The sequence below is a fragment of the Labrus mixtus genome, chromosome 6 (assembly GCF_963584025.1).
Source record: "Labrus mixtus chromosome 6, fLabMix1.1, whole genome shotgun sequence".
In the NCBI taxonomy this organism is placed as follows: Eukaryota; Metazoa; Chordata; class Actinopteri; order Labriformes; family Labridae; genus Labrus; species Labrus mixtus.
Window position 1 is genome coordinate 11065360 of NC_083617.1, and position 24505 is coordinate 11089864.

Here is a 24505-nt window from a genome sequence, read left to right on the forward strand (position 1 = left end):
TGCAGTCATATTTGCATATTTCTTTCCTACAGTGTACAAATGGATGTTATAAATCTATCCATCTTAAGTGCCCGGACTCGTGTCACCCTTCGTCTCCATTGTTTGTTGAGTTTTGTTCTGGATACCTTGTTTAATTCCACATGTCAGGCAGAATTTCCCCTCAGGGTCCCTGCTCACCGTCCCTTTCTCTCTCACAAACAAACTCCTATTCACCCCTCTTTTATAGAGTGCAACACTATAAGAATGCTGTTGTTTCTCCAATTACACTTTCTAGCTGGGTAAAAAAATAAAATCAAAAGCAAAATGGGGTGAAACTGCAAATGTATACATTTCTATTTCTGTATGGCTGTTTGAGCTTGCATTCCCGTCCCATGTGAATCACCTCAAAGAAGAGCACACAGGGGGGAAAATAATTGCTTTTTTTTGTATTAAACCCACTGCACCATTCATGTAAACATCTTAACAGGCCAAAGACATGACTTCGATTTGCGAGGTCTCATTGTGACATTGTGTAGCATAGAAAGAATGCTCTGTGTTCCTGACATGTTTATTCAGAGCGGCTTGTGCCTCCATCTGTTTTAATCTTGGTTTTATTGACTGTATTGGGGTTCGCACCAACTCAATTGAGAGCAGTGCACGTGGGGTCTCATGATTGAAAAAGTGAATTATACTGAAAGTTGATAACTCCCTCTGAAACAATAGTGCTAAGCATTTAAGCTAATGTTTGGTAGTGAGGAATCATCCAAAAATGTGCCACACAAGCAAGGCAGATGACCAATATAGGAGACTCATCATCAGCTGAGTGAGCGAGAGAAAGAGAGAGAGAGAGAGAGAGAGTTTTAGGTAGAAATGAAAATGGCTCTTAGCATGCAATAAATGATGTAATGATAAAGTGAACTGAACAATGTGATATTGAAGTATTAGCAGGAAGACGTTTTTCAGTGACAGGATATCTGGGCTTTAGTGATGAGTAGGTAAATCTAATACATGTGTTTCAAGTCGAGTATATGCCCTTTAAGTGCACTTCAATTTGAAAATCTTCATGTAGGGTTTATAGCTTAGTTAAAACTTAGAAGTAACTCTCTCGTGAACAATATATATTTCTTCTCCTGCTGTGTACTGACAGATGAAAACATAGAGGACAGCTGGTCGATGTCAGGAGGTTTCCGCAATTGGACATCGCCAAGCCTATCGACACCCAACATCAATGAGGTAAACAGCTCCGATGTACTCAACCTATGACCAGGAAAGTTACTAAACACTGTTCCTGCAATCAGATACACTGCTTAACTGTGTCATTAGAGGGAGGTCGTGTACTTCTTTTATTTGAAAACATAAAATGTTGATAGTTTGCCATGGAGGAGGAGGAGGAGGACGAATGGAGAAAAAAATATAATTTTCTCTTTTAGTTTATTGGATGTAAATATATTCGGATAACATGGTGGATACTTAGTGACTTGACTGGTGAAGCCAAACAGGCAGCTTGCGGCATCTGACTGTTGCTCAAACCAGCCAACCCTAAATTATGCATAACCTTAAAGATATTCAAATTTTAATTGGTGGATTATGTAATTATTTTTACTCCCATACATTCGTCATTGAAGAGAAAATTATCTTTGGAGACCGAACCCCAATCTGGCTGTGAACAATTTTTCTTTCTTCAGCTGTAAAGTTGGGAGTTTTGGAGCCAGCCTCAAGTGGTCAATTTGAGGAACTGCAGTTTTTGCAAATTCTTCACTGCCTTCATTTTCAAGCCCCAGAGGTTACTATTGGATAACCATAAAGTATAAAACATGGTAGTCGTCCCAGTCATACTCTGGTCACTGAAGAGGTGTTTTGAAGCCGGATGATGGCAGTTGCATAATAAAAATGCAGTTTCAACCCAAGTTTCGGTCAAAATGGAAACAGGCAAAGAGGTGGAGCTGAGGTGTTCCACAGGCCACCTGACAGACTGTTAACCGCTTGCATTCAGATCAGCCATGCCGCCAATTATGCATAACTCTTATCCTTTGTAAAATTACAAGTTGTGAGTTAAATGAGCTATTCAGACCAAAATATTTTTTTTTTCGGTCGTTCTGCTGTAAAAATGGGCATTGTTGAATGCATGTGTATGTGACTCCCAGGTTCTTTGGGGTCAGACTCAAGTGGACACTTAAGGAACTGTGGGTTGTTGCAAATCCGCATGGCTTCATTTTTTAATACTGGAGGTTGGATAAGTTCATTTTAAATGATAATGCTTAGAAATGTTTAAGAAGGAGATCTACATCAATGTTTATCACTATCAGCTAGAAATAAATATACTACAACAATTCTCTGTCTCAATATCAAGCAAAGAAAAAATGTTTGCCATTGCCATAAGATGTGTGATTATCTTGTCAGGCGATGTCTGCCAACGTTCATTAATCTGGTTTACAATAACATTCAAGCAAGAGATCAAATTCCCTTGAGTTTGGTTTATTTGATTTTGTCAGGAGATACATTTTAGTTGTTTATTTTGATAATTTGCCACTCAGTGCTGCCCATCAAACAACACATTGTCATGGAAACAGAAAAAGGTCACGGAGAGGAGAGGAGAGGAGAGGAGAGGAGAGGAGATAATAAGTGCTTCCAAAGATTTCACAGTGGCTGATATCTTTGTATTTGTAGTCTTTCTCGGTTTAATTTTGAGTTGAAAATCTTTTAGTTTACAGAGGAGTCAATTGCACACTTTAAGCTCAATGCTGATATGAAGCTTTGTCTTTTCTTTCTCTTTTCACAGGCCTCAAGTAAGGATATTGCTGCTTCACTGCACAAGAATGTGCTGTCATGGGGAGTGTGGCGGGGGCCAGAGCAGAAGGAGAGTGTGTTTCTTCGAGCAATAGCACACTCTGCCTACTCTCAGACTGCAGATAGAGGATCTTACAGTGGTGTTTCTAGCCTGTCCAGGTCTGCAAGTGTCCCAGATGTGCTGGGAAGGAGTCCAAAGACAGCATTTTCTTCCATTACCATCGCATCCCGGAAGGTTCTGCGCTCATTCTCCACCTCTCGGGAAACTTTGTGCCCATCCTCTCAAAGACAGCCTTTGAGGGTATTCTCTGCACATAACGAAAATTTTGGAACAGGAATCTTACCCACGAGCAGAATGAGAGTCCCAGAATCCCAGCCGGACTTGAGCAGACAGAACTCTACTATTGTAACCTCGAATAACTTCAGACAGGCCTACTCACCAGCTGATAGGTTGGCAGTGAGAGATTGGGGAAAGAGGAAAGCACAACTTGTTCAACACAGACAGAGCCACACAGAGAGCAACAGAAAGGAGGATGTGATGGGCTGCTCTTTAATAGATCTGTCCTCGAAACCTTCCTACAGGTCCTGTGTCCATCTGGAGGTGCCTCTGAGGTCTAGTAGCTCTGTTCTGTTTTTGGACAAGTCACTTTGCATTTCCCTTGTGGGACTGGAGGAAAGAAGAGCAAGTCAACCCACTTTGTTCAGGTCAACCTTTTCTATTCGCCTCAGTGGCTCATCCTGCCGAAGATATGCTACGAAAAGCAAAGTAGCCAAAACAAATTTGGGATACAGGAGACCCAGATCGGCCAAATTAGACGGCTACAAATGCAATAGCCAAGAGAGTAATTTGGGCCACTGCAGAGGCTCTCTGCCAAAGCTCAGGGGCGACAAGGTTGTGAAAATAGCACCTGCTTGTGGTGTGAAGGTGGAGGTGGATGGTTCAGACACACAATGCTTGAGCGCTACTTCAGGAATATTGTCATTCAGAGGGCCAGACCGCTCAAACACAAAGACTGCAAGGCAGAAGGGGAATGCTGATGAGGCAGCTTTCCCTGTCCGGACCGATTCCAGGCACAAGAAGCATACTTTCAATACCCGCTCAGGTATGAATTTTCTTCCTTTAGTAAGTGAAAATCTAAAGTCCCCTCGCCAATTGATCTGTATATACCTTTCAGTAGCTTCTATATTCTAAAGTGAATGTAGATAGGGCTTTAGAGGTATTACAGCAAGTGGAATGAGGCACCAAGGTGGTCTCAGAGGATCTACAGTTTGATTGTTTCACTCTGCCTCTCATGCATTGGAAATAGAACCACACCTATTCGCCACACATCTCCTACTGTACATTCACACATTTAAAAATAAATCCCATCTGGTACACACACAACTGCAGACTTAAATAAAATCTTAAATTTATTCCTATCTGAACAACAACACTTCTGTATAAACTCTTTAGTTAACATCTGCCACTGTATATATTAACAGTGGGCTGCAAACATTTAAAAATGGACTGAATTTGCATGTTTTTAAATAATCATTCTCTGGGTCTCCTGGTATTCAATTCAGGATAGCATCAAGGGTATATGAGAGTTTTTTTTAAGAAACATAGTTTGGTTTATTCCACTGAGTGGCCTCCTGTTTAACTGTTCGTGCTAGACTCTCTTCATGGTAATATAAATTATAACCAGGGGTGTTGCATTTAGGGGGCCTGTATGTATATATTTTATATGGACTCCTCTATGCATCCATTATTACTATTTTTCGGTATACCTATTCTCCTTTTACCTCAGTCAAGTGCCCACTAATAACAAATACAGTACATGAGAACCAAAGCACCAGAATCGATGTGACACTGCATATTTGGTCTACTAAATTAAGCTACTGTTTTAACGGTGTCATCTTTAAGGAATACTTAAACATTTTGGGAAATATTCTCATTTGCTTTCTTGACAAAAAGAGAAGATACATATATCTGCACGCCTCAGCAGGCAATCCTTACTTTTGCTTAGCTGTGTAGCACAGTGCCTTGAGATTAGTTACTGGTTATAGATGATTTACTCATCACTGTGACCTGTCTACAAAATATGATTGGACATCACTGAAGGTACCCCAAGTATAAACACTGGCTTAGTCTTATTTATAAAGCTATTCTTGGTTTAGCTCCTTCTTATTTATGAACATACCTCAAAAGATCCAAAAGCCACTATGTCTCTGTTCCTCTGTTTTTCAACTGTATGTTCCTTGTGTCCGCACAGAGCTCGGGAAAAGAGTGTTTAGTTTTGCTGCCCCCTCATTTCACTTGAAGCTTTTGGCTCTTTATTATATGACAAAAAACGTGAGACCATCTGACAGAGTTGTTATACTGAGAATTGTTACACTGTGTTCACAACTCCTGCAGTTTATTTGCAAACCGATTTGCTTAAAAGAACAATATACTGTATAACAATAAATTTGACACTGCAGTCCAAATTCAAACGCAGGATGACACGGAAGCTTCAGTGTTTAGCCAGCCATATCAGTCCTGAAACCTTTCTGTGCTCTAACCTCTTTCCATCGCCAATAGTGAGCTTATTTGAAAAATGCCAGGGCTTGTTAGGTTGGGTAGAATCAGTTATATCTGAACCAGTTCGCTTGCCCGCTTTCATAATTTGCAACACCTGTTGGTTCGCACCATGCCGGACTGGAAACACATGTTAGGAGTACGACACACTGGCTGCTGCATTGTTGTCAGAGAAGCCAGCACTTCAACATAGCATGTTTCCTTAATGTCTATAGTCAGGTCATTTTATGATTTAATACAGTAGATATCTTACGTATTGCTCCTTTTATTGTCGTTTACTCTTAACTTATTGCTTGTAAAATGTTTCATTATCATGTAATCTTTATTTAAGAAGTGTGCTGCTGCCCTCCTGGCCAGGTCAGCCTTGTGAAATAGATTTTTATCTCAATGTGTTAATTATTAATTACCTGATTAAATAAAGGTTAGGCTATAAAAATGTAAATGTAAAATGTAAAAATCGTATGAATAGAAAACAGCTACTGGCTCTGCCTAAGAGTGACATAATAAGGCCAACAGTTTCTAAGTTTATATATAAAAACATTATATCTTGTATTTAATCTAAACTAAAGGCAAAGTTTTGAAAATAACAAAGGATCAGAAATTCACTGCCCCCAGCCAAGTTCCTTTATGTTTACATCCTTTTTTCTATGCTAAGCTAAGCTAATGAGCTGTAGCTTATTATATAACTGACAGACACTAGACATGAGTGCTGTTTTTTTTTTTTTTTTTTGCGTTTGATGGAGAGAATAATGGTACCTGCCAAAATGCTGTACCTTTTTGTTAATATGAAGTAATATAGCAGCGAGGCTAAGAGAACTCGATTGATTTAGATTTTTCAGAGAGCCATACGTTTTCATGCAGAGAGAAAATTACATCTACTGAATCATTGGTGCAGTGAGCAGACCCATCCAGTACTGAAAGTGGATTTGACAGGCAGCAGGACTCAAATATGTGATGTCACTGCCTGAAGCAGTTTCAGAGTCATACCTGCCTGCTTTCCGTGTTACACAGACTGTCTGAGGAAAACAACTGCAACACAACACTTTTTAATTATTAAACCACTCTCTCCTCTCATTACAACATTTATTTTCCTGCACCATCCAGCAGCCCCCCCCCCCCCCCCCCCACCCCTGTTTTCCTCTCTATACTTTTGTTTTGCTCCAACAAAAGCAATATACAGCATTTATTCTAATGCCAAAAGAGCAAGAAATATCCTGAGGCAATAACTTGACCAGAGACACTACATCTTTGGTGTGCGCTTTTCGGAGCATGATGTGATGCTTTATCTCCACGCAACATGGTCATGGCAGAGTATTCAGTGGAGATATACATTCTTCAAAAGGTATAGAGGAATGGGGTTACGGGGGCCAGAGTGAATACAGTGTCATCTTTTTACATTATTCATAGGCCACACTCATGTTCCCTCATTGTGGTTTTTTCTCTCTTTGGAAGGGTAGGGTCAGTTCGAGGTTTGTTTGTTTTTCTGCTTGTCCGGATCACAAGAGGCGAGTCTCGGGGGGGAAGCATATGACGTGTGGATTCCGTCTGAGGAATATAAACAATCTGCAAAACACTTACTACTTCAAATTAGCATTCCCTTGGAAAACTGTCTCTCTCTTTGCCTTCCAATCAGCTTTCTTACTCATTTTTTAGCCAGGGGACAAGGATGTGATGTGCCAAAATAAAAGGCAGGGTTGGTAATTTTTCTAAAATTAGCATGATTTTGAAAGTAGCATTCCCTCGGTGTGCCGTCAACACCCACCCCCTCCCCTCTTTGCTCCCTCAAAAGTAACGGCATGCTCCAGAAGTGAACCTCAGCTCATCGCTTGTATTGCGTCATGTCTCTTTCAGCGGTAAGTGAACTCAGAGTATGAACTCTGTCGTCGGTGACGCGCTTTGATTGGGGACTCGTGCTCGCAAGGGGTAGAGAAGGAGCATGGAGACAGGGAGGCCTGATTGGTTCATCAGATTGGTACCTCGTGTCAGACACTGGCCGAAGCTTTTACAGGCTTACAACTGCTACAGATGACAGATTTTCTTCGTTCCTTTTTCAGAGCACATGAGTTATTCATTTCTGTCAGACTATTCAACCAAATATCTTAAAAAGTGTACCTGGAGAAAATGACCAACACTGCCTTTAAATTTCACACTCATTTGACTTCTCCCTATGTTTCTCAAGTGGACTCCAGGACCTGGAGCAAGCAAACAAGAAGTGACGAGACAAAGGAGCGACAAGATCAAGACAGCTCCACAGAGCCTCCAAACGTTTTCATTTCAGAAAAGACCTTTTCCAGTTCCGAGGCTGATTCTCTGGAAGAAATGCCCCAAACTCTCAGCCTCAAAGTAAGAGCCACATTTCTCTTACCTTTATCGTCCTTTTTAATAACGAACAAAAAGAACACAAGAAGCAACATGGAGCTTCAAAGCAAACCTTACTTTGACCTTTTGAGGATTTTTTTTTTTTGACAAAAACATTTGCTGCACAACATACACTCACTTCAAATGCTATGCAGCTCCTGCAGCTTTGAGACACATATTGTGTCCTTCATCAACAGATTGAAGCCGATCCATCTCCATGACAACTTCAATCATGTGACCTGAGTTGAGAACTTGGGTCATGCCATAACAGTGATCATATACATAGGGGAGGTCGTAACTTGTCTCTCTATATAGTGATGGGTCAATAACAACTGAAGCATCTTAGTGATGAAGGCCACAAGTTATGACCAAAAGCTCCATAAAATGTCCATCAGAAAAACTATAGACTGCAACACTGTTTGACCTGCAATAGACACAATTTAAAGAGGGGTTACAATTGATGCAGCAGAACAAGTCATTTCACATTTTTGTGCTATGCGTTCTTCTTTCTTGTAAAAAAATCTTGGAACATTTGGGCGCCAGATAGCCAAGAGGTTATGACATGTGCCTCAAGTACAGAGGCTATATTCTTCCCCTAGTAGCCGTGGGTTTGAATCTGACCTAAGCCCTTTGCTGCATGTAATCCACCTCTCTCCCCTCCCAACATTTAGTTTCTCTTTTCAGCTGTCCTATCTAATAAAGGCAAAAGGGCCAAGTAAATAACTTAAAAACTGAAACTCTTATCTTATCTAATCTTATCTTATGATAAACACAAAATAAAAAGTATTAAATTGTATTGAATAGAATACAAAAGTGTGAGAGGGCTGTGGTAGAAACCTGTGAATGGAGTATTGGTTAAAGAACCCCCCAAAAGACGTATATAAGGTAATAATACAAACATTAAAAATATTCACACAGAACAAAAAACCATCAATACTGTGCTAAATGGCTAGAGGATAAATTATGGGAAGATGCAAGAAATGTAGCTGTACCCATGGTATGAACATCAATTTCTTTAAGTCTTAATTTTTGTTCCAAACTAGATGTTTATAATGACTGCACTTGTTCATTGCCTTGATAATTGAACCAAAGAATTATGGAATCATAATAATAAAGAGTGGTGAGAATAGTAATAAATAGTGTGGATGAGGATTAAAATACAACAGGAAATCGTTCCCTGAAGTAAAGAAGCCAAACTGGCAACCCAAAGGTCAAAGAGGAGGTCAAGAACATTTCATCAACAGCTTACACAAAGTATGACAGGTTGACAATCTTATGTATGAAAAAGTTAAGTATATATGTCATATGGGACCTTTAAAAACCAAAGGAATGATAGACTATTTCAATTAACATTTCCCACACACACAACTGGGGAGAATCTGGATGTGTTTACTCTTGGAATAAACATCACAGCAGCAGCAGCAGCAGCATCTCTGGAGGAGGGATTTTTTACACTTGGAGAGTTTTTTTTTCCTTTAGTCTGTGTTTGTCACAGCCTCTGCCAAGTAGAGAAGAAATCTTAAATAATTACACAATTTACTTTTTCATTCCTTTCGCCTTCCTCCTTTTCATTTGATCCAGTATTTCTTTCAACTGAGTTAATGTAACAAGTTTTATCTCAGCGTAGCGAGGGGCTAAAGATCCTCCGAGGTTTGTGAGGCTTTTTTAAAGGATTCCGATTCCCCCTGTGAGAAAAGCTCTCTTACCTTTATCCCCACTAAAGCTGAGCATAATATTACCATGTTGCCTGCACCTCCTAGCTATTACACGACTGTGAAGAGGATTCTCCAAGGTTAAGGAATAGATTAAGGATATTTCAGAATAGATTTAAACCCAGTGAAGATTTTCTTACTTTCTCTCAGCAGGATTAGTGTCTATGAGTTGTACTGCTCTCGCACCGCCAACAAGAAGCTTACTATGTCCACCTTTCTCTCTCTCTCTCTCTCTCTCTCTCTCTCTCTCTCTCTCTCTCTCTCTCTCTCCACCCCAGGAGGCTTTGGAGCTCTTCAGGCCAGACTTCATCAGCCGATCTCAAGGTCGGTTGAAGAGGTTGGAGAAGAGGGCCATGAGGAGGAGAGCGCTGCAGGAGTCCAATCCAGACCTGGTGCTGGACCTGAGGGAGGAGGGATGCAGACAAAGGAGGAAGTGCACAACACCTGATCCACTTAGCGGTAAGAGCAACGGGATAACCTGGCTGAGCAGAAGTAACCCCTTTAATAAAATACGATTCACTGTCTCCTGGTCACTGGACAGCCAATCAGAAGGGTTTGTCCTAGTCTCAGGCATGAAGACAGCAACACACCACCGGTTGTAGGTCATGAAATAGAGGATTCTGGGACATGTGGAAGAGGAATTATGGTAGTCAGCCTGGTGATGACAGCAAAAAGTCAGTGTAGCCCTTTAAGAGTGTCTCCCAGGATTAAAAAAAAAAAGCAGTTCCTTGTCTTAAAAATCCATCTTTCACCATCGTTGAACCGCTTCGCCCTTGACTATTGGGATTAATGCTTCTCTTTATGATTTTCTGGAGAGTGACCAACATTTGAGTCAAACTTTATGCTGAGAAATAAGAAAATATGGCACTTGGGGTCCTGCCATTTTGAATCATGGTGATCTTTTAAAGAAATGTGCTCTGTTTCTCAGATTACTCCTGTTAACCTCAGTAACCGCAGCTGGCCTGTGGAATGAAAATCAGGATTTTACATAATATTCTCTTTTTATAGTCTTGTGGCAATTATCCAACTTTGCTCTCTGGTGGCCGTTATCTAGTATTGCAGATCAGTGGAAGCATTGTTCCCTGAAGCTCTGCATGCAGGGGCGGTACACTCGAGTTGAGACTAGAATGTAATGCGCTTCAAGATGTTTTCCATCTGTTTTATTTTTATCCAATAAAAAGTAAAATTGTGCCATAGCCAGAAGCTTAAAAAAAAAGGTCAGAATAAATCAAACAAGTATTTGTCATCAGAGAAAAGAAAGCATTATGCCCTACACATGAATTCACAAAAGCAGATAAAAGAACATCAAGTTGCACAGAGGCCCATTGAAAGGAAGAATTGTCAAACAGATAAAAAGTAAAGGGCAGTATGATGGTTATTGAAAATCATTTTGGGCAATCTAATGCCTATTGAGAACTAGCATATGTCAAAAATGGGGCTGCAAGTTGGTGCATGGTGAACGCTGTCACCTTACAGCAAGAAGGTGCTTTTCTGTGTGGAGTTTGCATGTTTCCCCTATTGATGCGTGGCTTCTGTTTGGGAACTCAAGGTTTCTCCTATAGTCTAAAATCATGCTCTTTTAGTTAATTGGGGATTCTAAATAACCTGTATGGAGTTGGTCTGAGCATAAGTTTTTCATTGTATATATGTCAGAAGAGGTCAAAAAACTCCAGCAACACTTGTAGTATGTAGATCAACTTTGTTAACAAATTAGTTTTGGCTTGTGGCCTTCATCAGGGCCATGGTTAAGGCCACAAGCCGAAACACATCGGTCTAGCCTTTCTCTCTTCATGCACTTTGGTAGTTGATGATGCTGTGCCAGGAAATCCCACTCTGCTTCTTCAGTGCATTGTATATATGTCAGCCCTGGGATTGAGTGTACCCTGCATCTCTCCCAGTGACAGCTAGAATCGGCTCCAGCCATGAATACTAGATAATATTATAGATAATGAACAGATGGAAATGTCAAAAAACGTTATCCATCAACGTACAAATATTGTCTGTGATTTTGTTGCTGTCAGAAAAAAAAACACTTTTCATAGAAAATGACCAAGTTAGATAGAAAAAGGCCTGGGTGTGTGTGAGTGTGTGTGTGTGTGTGTGTGTGTGTGTGCCTCTGCATTTAGCAAACTTGGCCTCTTCTAAAGAGACTTAGATTTAGACTTTTATAAAGTTGCAGTAATTTCTCTGCAGACAATGCTGCTGTACTGTATATTCAGTGTAAAATCTCTGTAGCTGTGTTTCTATCTTTCACTCATACTGAAGCTGCCAGACTTATAAACCCTGACCATGCTTTGTGATGTTGAAGAGAAAACACACACAGTATTCCCTCCTGCAGTTTGAGTCTCTATCTGCCTCCGTAAAATGTGTGATTTTTAACAGCTTGATGGAAAATTTCCCTTGAGATCAATAGAGTATCAATCTATCTATCTACAATCCGTGATATACTCATTTGTTAAAAGCAATCTTATTGTTCTTGCAGTAACACGTTTCTAATTAAAGCAGATTTTTACATGAATTTGTCTTTTCTGCAAATTCAGCAGTTTATGTAAAACGGTAATAAAGTAGTGAGGCATAAAACTTGAAGTAGTTGAAGGGCTTAAAACTTAATTTTGAAGGTCATGGAGGAGTCAAGGAGGAGCCATAGAATTACTGTGGGAACCTTGAACAGCTCACACTGATCCTGACTGAAGTCTGAGTCTAATTATGAACAAAGAGTGTTGGTGCTGTTGACCTGAGCAGAAGCTCTCTGCCGATTCACTTCAGTTCAATCTGTGAGAGACAGAGTAGTCCGACTTAACAGGACTGGATATGGCTTTGTTGGGCATGTGTTTGTTTATTTTTGAGTGCGCTTGAGTCCTTGTGTGTGTGTGTGGGTTTGTCAATGCTCAAACGTGTAGCCGTCTGGAAAAGAGAGATCACACACAGCCCCTCAGTGTTTATTACCATATTCAGGATTCATTTACATATTAATACTGATTTGTAATTCTGATGTTTTTGTGCGTGTTCTTCTGTGTGTGTGTTTATGTGTGCATGTCCTAGATAACCTTTTCAAGCCTAGAGAGAGGTCTATATCCGGCAGAGAGATGCAGCTGAGGTCCAGACGGTGAGTTCTCCAGACAAAATCTCTCCTCCCTCTTTGTGTGTGCTTTTTTTCTCTAGCTTCAGCACAATCCATCAAACTTGTTTGTCATATCTGTCATGCATGCAGGGCTGTGCAGAAACACAATGCACATTCGCACACCTACATGCTGTACGTCTACAATAGATTTTTTTGACGGCCAAATGTCTTGACAGGAGATATGAAGTAGCCTTTGTTAACGTTATCTCTTTCTCTATATTTTTTCACGCGTTATCTGAAAAGGCACACCTGATCAGATTATGGCTGCCCATTGAATTTTTTTTTTTTTTTCCAAATGGGCACACTATCTTACTCAGAGGATCTCTTAACAAATTGGCTGTAGTTGTGGGAGTGAAAGAGGAGTCTGTGTGCGACCTGTTTATCAGTGCATCCAGGTTTTTTTACGCCGGCTGTGGCCTCACTAGATAATACCTTGTCTCTCGTATGCCAACCCGCTGGCACTGCTCAGCCACCCACACACTTCTGATACCAGATTCCCCTGCCCCCTGTATGAATTTGCCTTTCTTGTGTCTGCAGGATTTACAACAAGCTGCCAGAGGTGACAAAGAAAAAGGAAGAGGAGAAAAAGAGGGCTGTATCACAAAGCAACAGAGTACGAGCAGAAGTCTTCAAAAAGGTAGATTTTGTGGACTTTGATTACTTATTCGATAGGATAGGGAACAAGCATGCACACACTTGGAAAATATCAGAGCAAAGACTCACTAAACATAATACTCAACACACACTTTCACTGTGATGTGCTGTGAAGGCATCCCATGTTTTTATAGACTGCAGCAAGGTCCCTTTTTGACATTCAGAGGTGAAGATGTTAGTCCGTGTGGTCAAGTCACACTCATACTGTGGAGCTGGTTGGTTATGTATAAAATACTGTTTTGATTTTTAATGTCTTTTTAGTGATGACATCTCAAACTGTGTAATACAATGCAATATTACACTGTTTAAGACTATATGCTGCAACACTAAACTTGGCAGACAACAAGACTCTTAGCATTGTGTGCAGGAGTAATTAAAAAAGTGACTGCACGTTATACTAGGGCTTCATTCATTCCTATTGTTAACTATCTTCCTCAGTTTGATGCCCTTCCAGGCACAGTAAGTGTACCACACTGATGTATAACTGATGTGGAACATATGAAAACATATCAATCGTCTGAAAAACATGTTAAAGGGGGAACGCTTATTTTTAACAGATGTAGATGCAACTTTACAACATCTACATTTTACAATTGAACCATAAAATATATATTTTTTTAAAATGACATCAGTGCAAACTAGACCAAAACTCAAATATCCAAATATATAGTGTAACAAAATTAAGTACACAGTTTGAGTTTTTTTCCTTCATTGTTTTAAGTTATTGTATCAAATCAAGTTGAAACATACTCTGAATAAAAGTTTAATTCAAAGGGGAGGCTCTGTAAAAAAAGCAGAATACATGGGGATAAAATTAAACATGCTTTAATGATCATCCAGCAGAGGTCAGTGTGCCACTGCTTAAGCAACATATTCTGCTGGACTGCTGCACAAATAAAGAGTTTGGTCAACTCTTTGGTCTCTTCTGTTTCCTGGTATTTCAGTTGAAATCTGCTGCTTGCCTGTGACAAGTGTCTTCTTTCAATCAGATCAGGAATCAACTCTAAGAATGACTTTATGCTAAAATGGATTTTTACTGCATCACAAAGCGTTTTTTCTTCCTCATACCACAGTATTACTTAAGCTAACACTGTAGAAACCAAAGCTCACAATAATACCTTAATTAACACTTATTCTGCACCCTGCTGACAATATTCACAGTACATGCATTAACAGGAAACAGTGAGGAGTATGTGGTAAATGATATATTATGAGGACATGCTGTGTCAGACTGCAATGAATTTGCTGCCAGTCAGTTGAGATGTGAAACTGTGAAGAGATGTCTTTAATGTCTTACAGATAATTACACAATCATGGCAGCTTCAGTTAGTGTGTGTGCGGGAAAGGATTATTTGTGTGTACAAGCAGTTTTTGCGACAGCTATTTTTTAGAGATGAACAAATGTGATTGGCTTGTTCATGTTTAGGTAAACCATGATTTCTCTAGCCTCAGGCCAAAGGGGGTGAATGACTTTTATGACTGGGGTTTCCCAACAGGGGACTGACTTTTGCAGGGGTGGCATGAAATATGAATTCACACCATAGACTGAATAAATCATGGAAGTAGTTCTCAGTAATGTCACTCATTAGTTTCTGAAGAGGTGTTGAAATGCTATCTCCACCTAACTTTCAATCAATTGAGAAACAGGCAGCGCTAAAGGCGGGCCTTAAGCCTCCAGGCAAATGGCTATAATGCGCCCACTTGTGAGTTGACTCAGCCAAGCTCTTTCTCCACTAATAATATCTACTGTAACTATTTACATTGAGGTATCTTACAGATGTTATATTCCTATGTATAGGGGTCGTAATTAATCATTTAAAGAAACAATAGCAAAATTGAATTTTTTCATGATTAATTAGTCATAGTTTATTTTATTAACAAAAAGAAGTATCCCTGGGGCGCTGGTGGCGCAGTGGTTAGTGCGCGCACCCCATGTATGGAAGCTGTAGCCTTCCAAAAGGCGGCCCAGGTTCAAATCCGACCTGTGGCTCCTTTCCTGCGTGTCGTTCCCCACTCCTCTCTCCCCCATTTCTGACCCTATCCACTGTCCTATCTCTCAAATTAAAAAAATGGCACAAAAAGACAAAAAATAAATCTTTAGAAAAAAGAAGTATCCCCAAAAGTCAAATTCTAAACAACCAAAACAGAAAAATTGACTAAACTGGAATGCAACAAAAGCTACTGGACGCCTAATCATGTTGTTTGAACATAAGAAGTGCCCCAGACAGGATAGCCAATCATATTTTAGGATTAAGGAGCAGCTCCTGGGGTGGCATATCAGAATTGATATGGGGAGCCATGCCACCCCAGGCCACCCCCTTGGACGTGCTCCTGCTCGGGCCTCCAACAAATGTCCTGCTTATGGCAGCAGTGAGTCTACAGCAGATCTGTTTTGTGTGGTTTACTGACACAGCCAGCAACTATGGAGCTTAGGGTGATGTCCAATTGCTTTTTAAGAGAACATTTTCTTTTTCTGGGGAAATGGAGTAGGCGGGACTGGTGACCTTACCACCTCTCAAATGAAGCTATTAGCCAGGTTCAACCACGGTGAGAGTGTGTTCCTCCACGATAAACACTGAGTCAAGTGTGCTTTAGAGGCAGAAATTCTCCAACACACACACACACACACACACACACACACAGCACAGAGAGGATTCACAGTGGGGTCTGATAGAGCAGGGTTAAGGAGATGGTTGTTGTTTTTTTTTAACACTGGCTGAAATTAGATTCCAGCTGCCGAGTGCTACTGTAAGAGGAGGGTGATTGCATAGCGGGGCGTCTGGTTGGATAGCAAAGTCAGAATTATTCCCCCCACCTGGGCTGGGACACCGTAGGAGCGAGGCTGATGGAAGTGGAAGCCAATTTAGCAGCAGGAGTCGCTCCTTTGTGATGCAGAGCTGCTCTTAAGAGATTGAAGAAGGGGAAACAAGAGTGCAGATGGATGGGTTTTTGATTTGTTTGTTTGGGAAGGAAGATAACAGTAGCATTGTTTTGTTTGTCTTGTTTTGCAGAAACTCCTGGACCAGATCCTGCAGAGATAAACAAGAGACACTGACCATTTTCCATAAATCTATGTAAATAATTCTTGTGCCTTTGCATATCGTTTCATTCAATCAAAGCTCACTTCCTACTATAATGGTCTGCTGAAAACGTTCTTGAACTGCTTCAAATGCAAAGAAATGCAACAAATAAAGAAAAAATGTATTTTGCTGACATTGTCAAGTGTTTCTAGTCGTCTAGGTTGACCGCTTTAGGGTGGTTTTTCGCTATTTGCATATCTGTCTGGTTTGACTTGACACATTATGAAGACACAAGGCCAAAAATATACGGTCAAATTATTCATGAGATGTAATTAAATATGATGTTTATATGCTTTTAACTTAATTGTTATGTACAGACACTGAAAAAGCCAAACCTGCTCTGACAGATGAAATATTGAAGCCATCAGCTTTTCATCTGTCTTCCATGCTTAAATGTCCACCCAGTGATGAAATGCATTGCCCATTAATCAAAGCATTCTTCTCATTTCTCTTCTAATGGTTTAATTCCTTATCTACCATATCAGGTCCCACTAATGTATCTCAAAATGAAATGAAAGCATTCCAAGGACATTCCTTCCTAGAAATGGTATCATTCTACAGGAAATTGAGTCGCAGCGCTCTGAGCAAAACACCTTGACTCTGACATTGGTACAGTACTTAGGGTGCTTCTCAAGCATCCAGAGGGGAGAACCATGTTTCGTCATTGACTACGCATCTGCCTCGAGGCCTCTGGATCCTCCCATCCGGAACAGAGGAATTCCAAGCTAATCGAACTCAGGAGACACGCAGAGCCTTGTGAATGGAGGCCTTTGTCACATATGCACCAAACCAGGGATGACAATGTAATAAGAGAGGAGACTCCAGCGCAAAGCTTGTGACCGCAGTCCATATTTAGCCAGAAAAGGTGACTGACATCTCGATGGCATTTAAACAGAGCCTGCTGGGATACGACGAGAACAGGGGAAGAACATGTTCTGTAGGTCTTACACAAACACGCTGAATAAATACATACGGTTTGGCAGTGTTTTGGTGAGTGGGTTGTTCTGGAGGAAATGCAAACAGTGTTTTAAACCCCCCAAAAAATGCTAAGTTTTAGTTATATGCTGTTTGATCCTGGATAATTGCTTGCAACCAAAAGCAAGCAACATGTCTGATAAACAGTATTGTTTACTGAGGCCATTGAAAAGAGAAATCCTCATGGGAGAACTGCTCTCCTGCCATGTCGGCTGGTTCCAGACGATGAGCAGCAGACTGACAGGCAGTTATATACGAGGGGAAAGGCTCCTGTCAGTCAGCCTCGCTCTCTGTGAGGCATCATGTGTGTATGTCACATTGCTATCTGCGCATAATGGACAATGTCTTCAGAAACCTCCCGACTGGCTTCCAAATGGCCTTGACTGACTCAGATACCCTGAGGGCCAGCCTGATATGTCTGGCTAGGAAAGGAGAACACTAGCAAAGCTTGCGGGGCTAATTGTGAAAATTGAGGCAGAGCAACTGATTGTATTTAGTAGTTGTTCATTTCACACAGAGACATATTTTCACCGGTGTCTTTCTAGCAATTCATAATTGATATCATGGCGCAGAGTGTTAGCATCAAGCTTAAAATAGTAAAGGGGTCTTTCAAAACACACACAAAAAACACTGACAGCGCATGTGAACAACAGACAATTAAGACTTTTTTAGTGTAACACTTCGTTTATACTCTTGAGATGAAAAATTAAGACACAGAGATAAACTAACATATTGTAGGTTTTTCAAGGACATAACTAAATCAGAGTCAGCTCAGGCAAAACTGTGACATTTCTCAGGTAATGCCTGAACAGGGACATCTGTGACTTTCAAGCCTGCAGCATGCATTCTAAAAAAGAGTAGACTGGGTAGCCTGTGCACAACACAGATGGGGCCATGGTGAAGAGAGGTTTTTTTCTTTCCTGTATGTGTGTGAGTGTGTCTGGACCTCAGATAGAGAGAAGTAAAAAAATCCCCTCATTTGGGTCTTTTGAAATAAGGGTTTAGGCACTACCTTTGATTTAAAATATATTTGTCACTCTGGAAATCAAATTTGATGTTTTTTTGTGTTTATCTTTACCTTACAAATCTACAGTCATGTTTAATATAAGTTGTGCAGGCATGTATATTTTGTAAAATGCATAGATTTGTTTCAAATCTCAGTACTAAGTAATGCAAATCAAACTTGATTTTGACTTCATTGATTTGATTTGACACACTTATGAAAGTATTTCAAAATACACTCTAAGCCAAACTCAAATGAGGTCTCTTTTAAGGGAAATTAGCATCGTAGTGGGGCAAAGTGGGGCTGACCACCCTATATGCCCCAAATGGAGATAGGGGCCCTAAATGGTCCTGAAATTAAAAACACATTTTTTGTTTGCATTCATTCTACTTTTCATTAGTTGCCTTTGTAGTACAAAATAGAGTTTAATATCTTAATGTTTGTTTACAAAGATCTTGATGGATTAGCCCCACAATAGGCTTCATTACAAATCTGCTTGTTCCTTATTTTGCCCCCAGGTCACTAAGGTCATCCTCATGGCAACTCCTCTCAGTCCCACAATCATGACTAAAAATCTAAAGGTGACAGGACCTATTCTGTTGCTGCCCCCAGGCTCTATAATACCCTCCAGTCCCACATTAAGACCTGCTCCACTAAATGTATAATATATAGATCTGACGTTTGCCCACTCCAGGTTTTGACAGCAACCCAACATCTGCATCCAATGTCAGGTCAACATCAAGATTTTACATCAGTCTTTTAGGTGTGAAGTTTGACTTTTAAGCCCTTCCATGTAATCCACGTTAAGGTGCCTTTCTGTCTTTCTTTTATTAGAAAAATGAAAGTGACTGAAGGCATAACAGAAGTATTGAATTTGACAGCTACAGTAATTGGGTCTGGAATGAGTCTGACTTTAGGACCCAGCGGAGTCTCAATCGCACATGGCAAAGTGTGGACGCTCCGGTACGAGAAGGGATGGCAAGCCAGTTCCCCTATTCTCCAATCTCCCCTCATTCTGATTTTCCTACTCCTCCTTACCATATCTCTACCACATGAGCAACTCATGTAAATATAAACATTAGTTAACACATGAAGTGGTAGCCTATGTTATTTCCCGGAGCGTTGCCGGTCTAAGTTCTGGTGGAGGAAGGAAAAGTTTTTGACAGCTTCTTTCTGGAAATTACAGTCTGCTGCATCTTTCTGGAGTCTTGGTGGAGAAGCTTTTTCCTTTCCTTTCATTTCTTTTTTGTTTTTGTTTTTGTTTTGTTAAACCTGGTGTTTCCTGTACTTTCATCCTGTCCCTGAAGTAAACATCCCGAAGTGGTCGTGCTGCATAAATATCGTAGTCTGACCGGAGCGCCTTCTCCCGGCTCCAGCCCACACAGCCCGGGCATCATGAGAACCTGGAGGCGGCGGAAGAACTTTGCTTTTCTCATCTTCTGGTGCCTTTCCACGGCGACTGAAAATGCTGACAGCACGGTTTATAATATCCAAGGAGGTGAGTGGGTAACATAACTGTCATAAGCTTGTCAGTTTTAGTGATCTGGCTAATTTGTATGCAGTGCTGCAGATGTTTGTAAACTGAGCAAGATTTTTTTTTTTAATTGAATTTGGATTGAATTTTATTCATGTTTGTCAAGATACACAAAATATGGTTATCTTTTTTAATAGCAGTGTTTAATTTTTCAAAACGTTCTAAGACCTTCTATGTTACACGACACTTCTCTTTAAATAGCCTTGTCTTGTCTCTTTGTCTTGTGTATTCTATATTTGGGACATGTAAAGGGGAATTAATCCATTTTTTTCTGCCAAGACGGAACAATAATGGGAAGTGTCAGGATGGACTGATGAGTTTAACATCCAGGAGGATGCAGCCTTATCTTGAGGTTGTAAACATAAACCTCACAGGATGTTTTTATTATTCAGCAGCTAAACTGAATCTTCTGAATGATAAGCCAGGCAGGCAGCAATAACTGCTGGCTATTTTGTTCATTGGACAGGGCAAGTGGCAGTATACAGGTGTTTTTATGTTGTGCATGTTGTACAGCCACAAAAATAAAATAAATAGAAAAAAAGCCACAACCAGAAAAAATAAAAAATAATAATAACAATTTGTAAACCCCAGAAAAGTAATGTTTTGATATTATGGTATTTTACAAAAGTTGAACTGTGTCTGTGGTAAATAGATCTATATGAGTTTGCAAATAAGGTACAACATCCTGAAGTTATAAAAATGTTTAAAGAAAATTCCTTTAATAACTTATCCTATAATCTCATATCTGCCAACGAAGAATCGTCAGGATGAAATGTATAACAGTTTTAATACTTTAATAGCATTTCATTTAGGTGCTTTCTTCAATAATTGCACATCACTGTTGCCACATTAATGCTTACAAACATCAAGGCTGATGTGGTGTCATTAAGCGTACCTTACATTTATTTTTAAGCATCCCTGAAAATAAGCCAGTAAAGGAGAGAGAAGCATTTGATAGACTTCAGCCTCTTTAATGTTTTCTTGGCATCTTAAACCTTGGTGGAGACAGTGCTATAATGAACCAGGCTCTCCTAGAGGGAGACTGTCCATCAGCTCCTCTACATCATTGTTAGAATCAGTGTATGTTAACGGAGGGGGATTTAGACATTAGAGCTGACCCTATAAACCCTTATTGACTTATCATATTATGATGTAAAGATAGAGCTTATCCCCAACACTTAAACCAACATTATACCAAAATGAACATTAGACTTTCTCCTGCCTTCATAAGACTTTTGTAAGTGCCTCAGCCTAATGAACAAATAATATATACTGACATGTTTTGCTGTCATTTCTGGTCCTGCTGTCTCCATCCTCATCTGATATCTGTGTCGGGAATTTACCGCAGGCGGGGATCAGGCGGCTTCTCCACACAAACACATTTATCCAAACACACAGTAAACCAGGTGACGTGAAGATAATGTGCTACTTGAGGCTAATACCTGTAGATGTTTTTTACACACAACTGAATAATTTGAGCCAAAGGTTTTGGAAGAATAAGTCCAAATTTGACTTATTTCAAAACTGCGTACGTATTTATTTTATTTTGAAATAAATGGTCCTGAAATTGCAAAAAAAATATTGTTGATCCATTATCATAACAGGCCTAGTTTTGGATGTAAAGTGATCCCATGACTTGTCTGTTAGAAAGCATTTTGGGGCTAGCTTGCCTGCTTGAAATTAAAATAGTAAGCATATCCATGGATTGGTTTGACATGTAACTTAAACAACTAAAGTCTGAGTCCTAGTGATCTAAAGTTTAAACAGTTGATCCCTTCACATTCTCAACTTAACACGCCGCTGCGAAAAAAAAAAATCCCCCAAAAATGGAACTCCTGGACAAACCTGTCGTCGACAATTACAGCAGACATTTTACCAGATTTACCTTTACTGTTGTCAATCTCTGTTGAGTGCATATTGTTGCATTGCCAGATATCGTTTAAGTGGGAGAGAGAAAGAACATTAAAAGTATGTAAGGCTTGAAGAGGTTACCGACATCAGTGACCATAGATGCCAATTTTCTAAAACAGGAGAATAATTTGACTTTATGATGTCCTCCTCTACACAACATATTACCCAATGTAATGTACGGTAGCTTCCTTAGAAAGGAAGGAACAGGGCAAACCTGATAAAAGGAAACTTAGATTTATGCCGTCCTGTCACTCTCCCAGAAGTGTTTATTTTCCGGGGCTGTCCAGGTGGACTGTCCAACTGCTTGGATTTCTGTTGATGCATCCATCTTAAAGTTAAGATGATCCACTGAAACTGTCTTGCTGTTCAGCTGTCTGTTCACAGGGCTCTCTGTCAACTCTCCTTATTCTATTGTGAATGGCCAGTTTTAATCGTAATGACAAGTCGGACTCCTGCTTGTATGCTTAAGTGGAGAGGGGTTGCAAGGGTTCAAAACAAGTTAAAATGGCTTTGCTCCACAGAGGCTTAAATCTGGCACAACTGGTAGCCTGACTTTAGCCAGCTTTGTGATGAATGTCCTGCCAGAATCGGCCAAACCTGGTCTTCTGCCATAAGCTTGTCTCAACTGCTCAACTGCAAGAGATTTGCGGCCTAGATCAGCCACAGTCTGCACCCCCAGAAAAACAAGCGTGCCAACTCTAGGCTGCAATAAACAACCTGGGGGGGGGGGTTCAAAAACTATGTTAGGACTTTTTATAGAGGTATGTTAAAACTATCATGTTGTAGTCATCCTTGTCTTAGAGCCCGTAGTATTGTTCTAATCAGTTTTATTACGGGAAAAAAAATCAAGTGAAATCACTGTTAACGTCAACAAGCAGTTTCAAAGAAAGCAATCCAAGTACATTTCCAATTATAGGCTCTTAAACACACCTTCCCGCAAAAATCAAAATCTGCTGTTGAGTAATAGAAGAAGAAAATAAGGCAAGTCATGGCACTTATTGCCATTTTAGCATTCAAAATGCTTCACAATATATCACTCTGTCATTTGAAGACCTTAAAAATACTTGAAATGATTTAAGGTTTGACTGTTGGATGCTGGAGTGAATCTGAAATCACTAACATATTTCTTTTTCATCTTGGATTCAAAGCAACACCTCTGGTTAAATGTTGGTGTTATTAGATTTAAGTAAAAGAAACAGTCCATCTCAAAGAATCTTCAAAGTTAAAATCAGGTAATCAATAGTTGAATTGGCTTTCCACTCATTAGTTTCAAAAAGGTTAAAAGCAAAAAAAAAAAAAAAAAAAAGTCCCTTTGGGGCAAGAATCAAGCATGCTGTGTTTACAAAACTTTGATGAATCTCTCTCTCTTCCAGACTTTCTGTCTCACTATCTCGCTCAGTCTCTGCTCTGCATATCAACTGGTTTTACGAGTTCTGATCTTTTTTTTACTGGCAGAGAGAAGCTCAATAAATAATTAGAGACCGAACCAAATGACCTGGATTAGATTTGAGGATATTATCTGGTCAGGGCGCAGTATCAGACAGAATTAATTAGAAAGATTATAATGTCTGTGTTGTCTAAACAAACTGGATGAGAGTAGAAAAAAACCTGCTCCCTGAGCACTCTGAAACGCAGCAATTCAATCACAGTCCCTTTTGGTCTCTTAGGTGCATAGCCCGCATCTCAGGACTGTTTCCTGAGATGTAACTCACACCGATCATTCAGTCTGAGGTGGAATGCTGATGTATGGCTGCCATTTAGGAAATAACCTCACCCTGGTCTGTCTTTCAAACCCTTGGGGTGGCTGTCGCTTGACATTTTCAGGGCAGGCTGGCATTGATTTGTTAGCCATGACGGACGGACCGACAAAGTCAGAAGCGTTTCCCTCTGTTAAGCATCATTGGTCGTTATAGCCATCAGGGTGATTTAGCTTCCTCTTGGTCCCCCACGTGCCGCACTGCCCGGGGGGGTGACGGGATCACAGCGATAATAGATAAGCTGATGTTATGAGACGGCAGCGTAAGGCACAACACACAAACAAGTGGCGTGCACAGCTCAGAGATGCTTACTGCTGTGCCATAATCTGAGATACTAGCATACACACATGGAGTAATGCTCTGAGCAAATCCCCATGTCATGACCGAGAAAAGGAAAACGAGGGAGGGGAAAGAGGAAGTAAAAGATGAGTTTGTTTAGACTGGGAGCAATGTGGACGTTAGACTAAAACAAAGCAACAGACCATCACCGAACAGACAGCAGTCAGTTATTTTCCACCTATCTGTAGCCTCAGCCTTCAGAGAGTTACTAGAGAGAAAGTTGCAAAGGCAGCACTTTACCTGCCTTTTATCCATTTACTGCAGTGATTGTATGTATCATGCTTCCTGTAAAGTGCAGACATCTTTGTTGGATAAGTAATTTTCTTTGATATTCTGTGAAGCGAAGAAAGAAGAATGAAAGAATATGTGATGGATGGAAAGCCACTGTGTATTTGTGAACATCAGGTTGTTTATTTTCGCTAGAATGCAGATTGAAAGCAGGTATTGGACTTGCGAGGGGTACGACACATGAAATTGCCAGTTCACATATTCGAAATGAATTTTGGTGTCGAGATGTAGCAGAGATTTAAGGTGATGTTTTTTGGCAGACAACATAATTGAGCTGGTAGGCATATGAATTATTACGTTCTTGGTTTCTTTTTCTTTCACATCTTCCATATGAAATATCCGGTTCTGTCTGGATGAAAGTAGGGACAGCAGAAGAAAGTGGACAAGCCTCGAGTTTAAGAGTCACGCTAGCTCCACATCAGGCTGAGTCACCAGGTTCGCCCCACCTCA

At 40.3% G+C, this 24505-nt stretch overlaps 2 protein-coding genes across 2 annotated transcripts in view; both read left to right on the plus strand.

Moving 5' to 3' along the window:
* The first annotated feature begins 694 nt into the window (after positions 1–694).
* LOC132975424 (uncharacterized) lies at positions 695–17211 on the plus strand. The gene is made up of 7 exons (XM_061039954.1): positions 695–1212; positions 2759–3869; positions 7503–7666; positions 9672–9852; positions 12436–12499; positions 13052–13151; positions 16180–17211. Exons 1-7 carry the CDS (start codon positions 1153–1155, stop codon positions 16207–16209), a joined length of 1710 nt encoding a protein of 569 aa, XP_060895937.1. The 5' UTR covers positions 695–1152; the 3' UTR covers positions 16210–17211.
* Positions 17212–19221: 2010 nt separating this feature from the next.
* Positions 19222–24505, plus strand: part of adam12b (ADAM metallopeptidase domain 12b) — a 76118-nt gene continuing 70834 nt past the window's right edge. Inside the window, exon 1 of the mRNA XM_061039955.1 lies at positions 19222–19724. Within this exon, the coding sequence (XP_060895938.1) occupies positions 19622–19724 (103 nt within the window). The 5' untranslated portion in view covers positions 19222–19621. The remainder of the gene's footprint in view (positions 19725–24505) is intronic.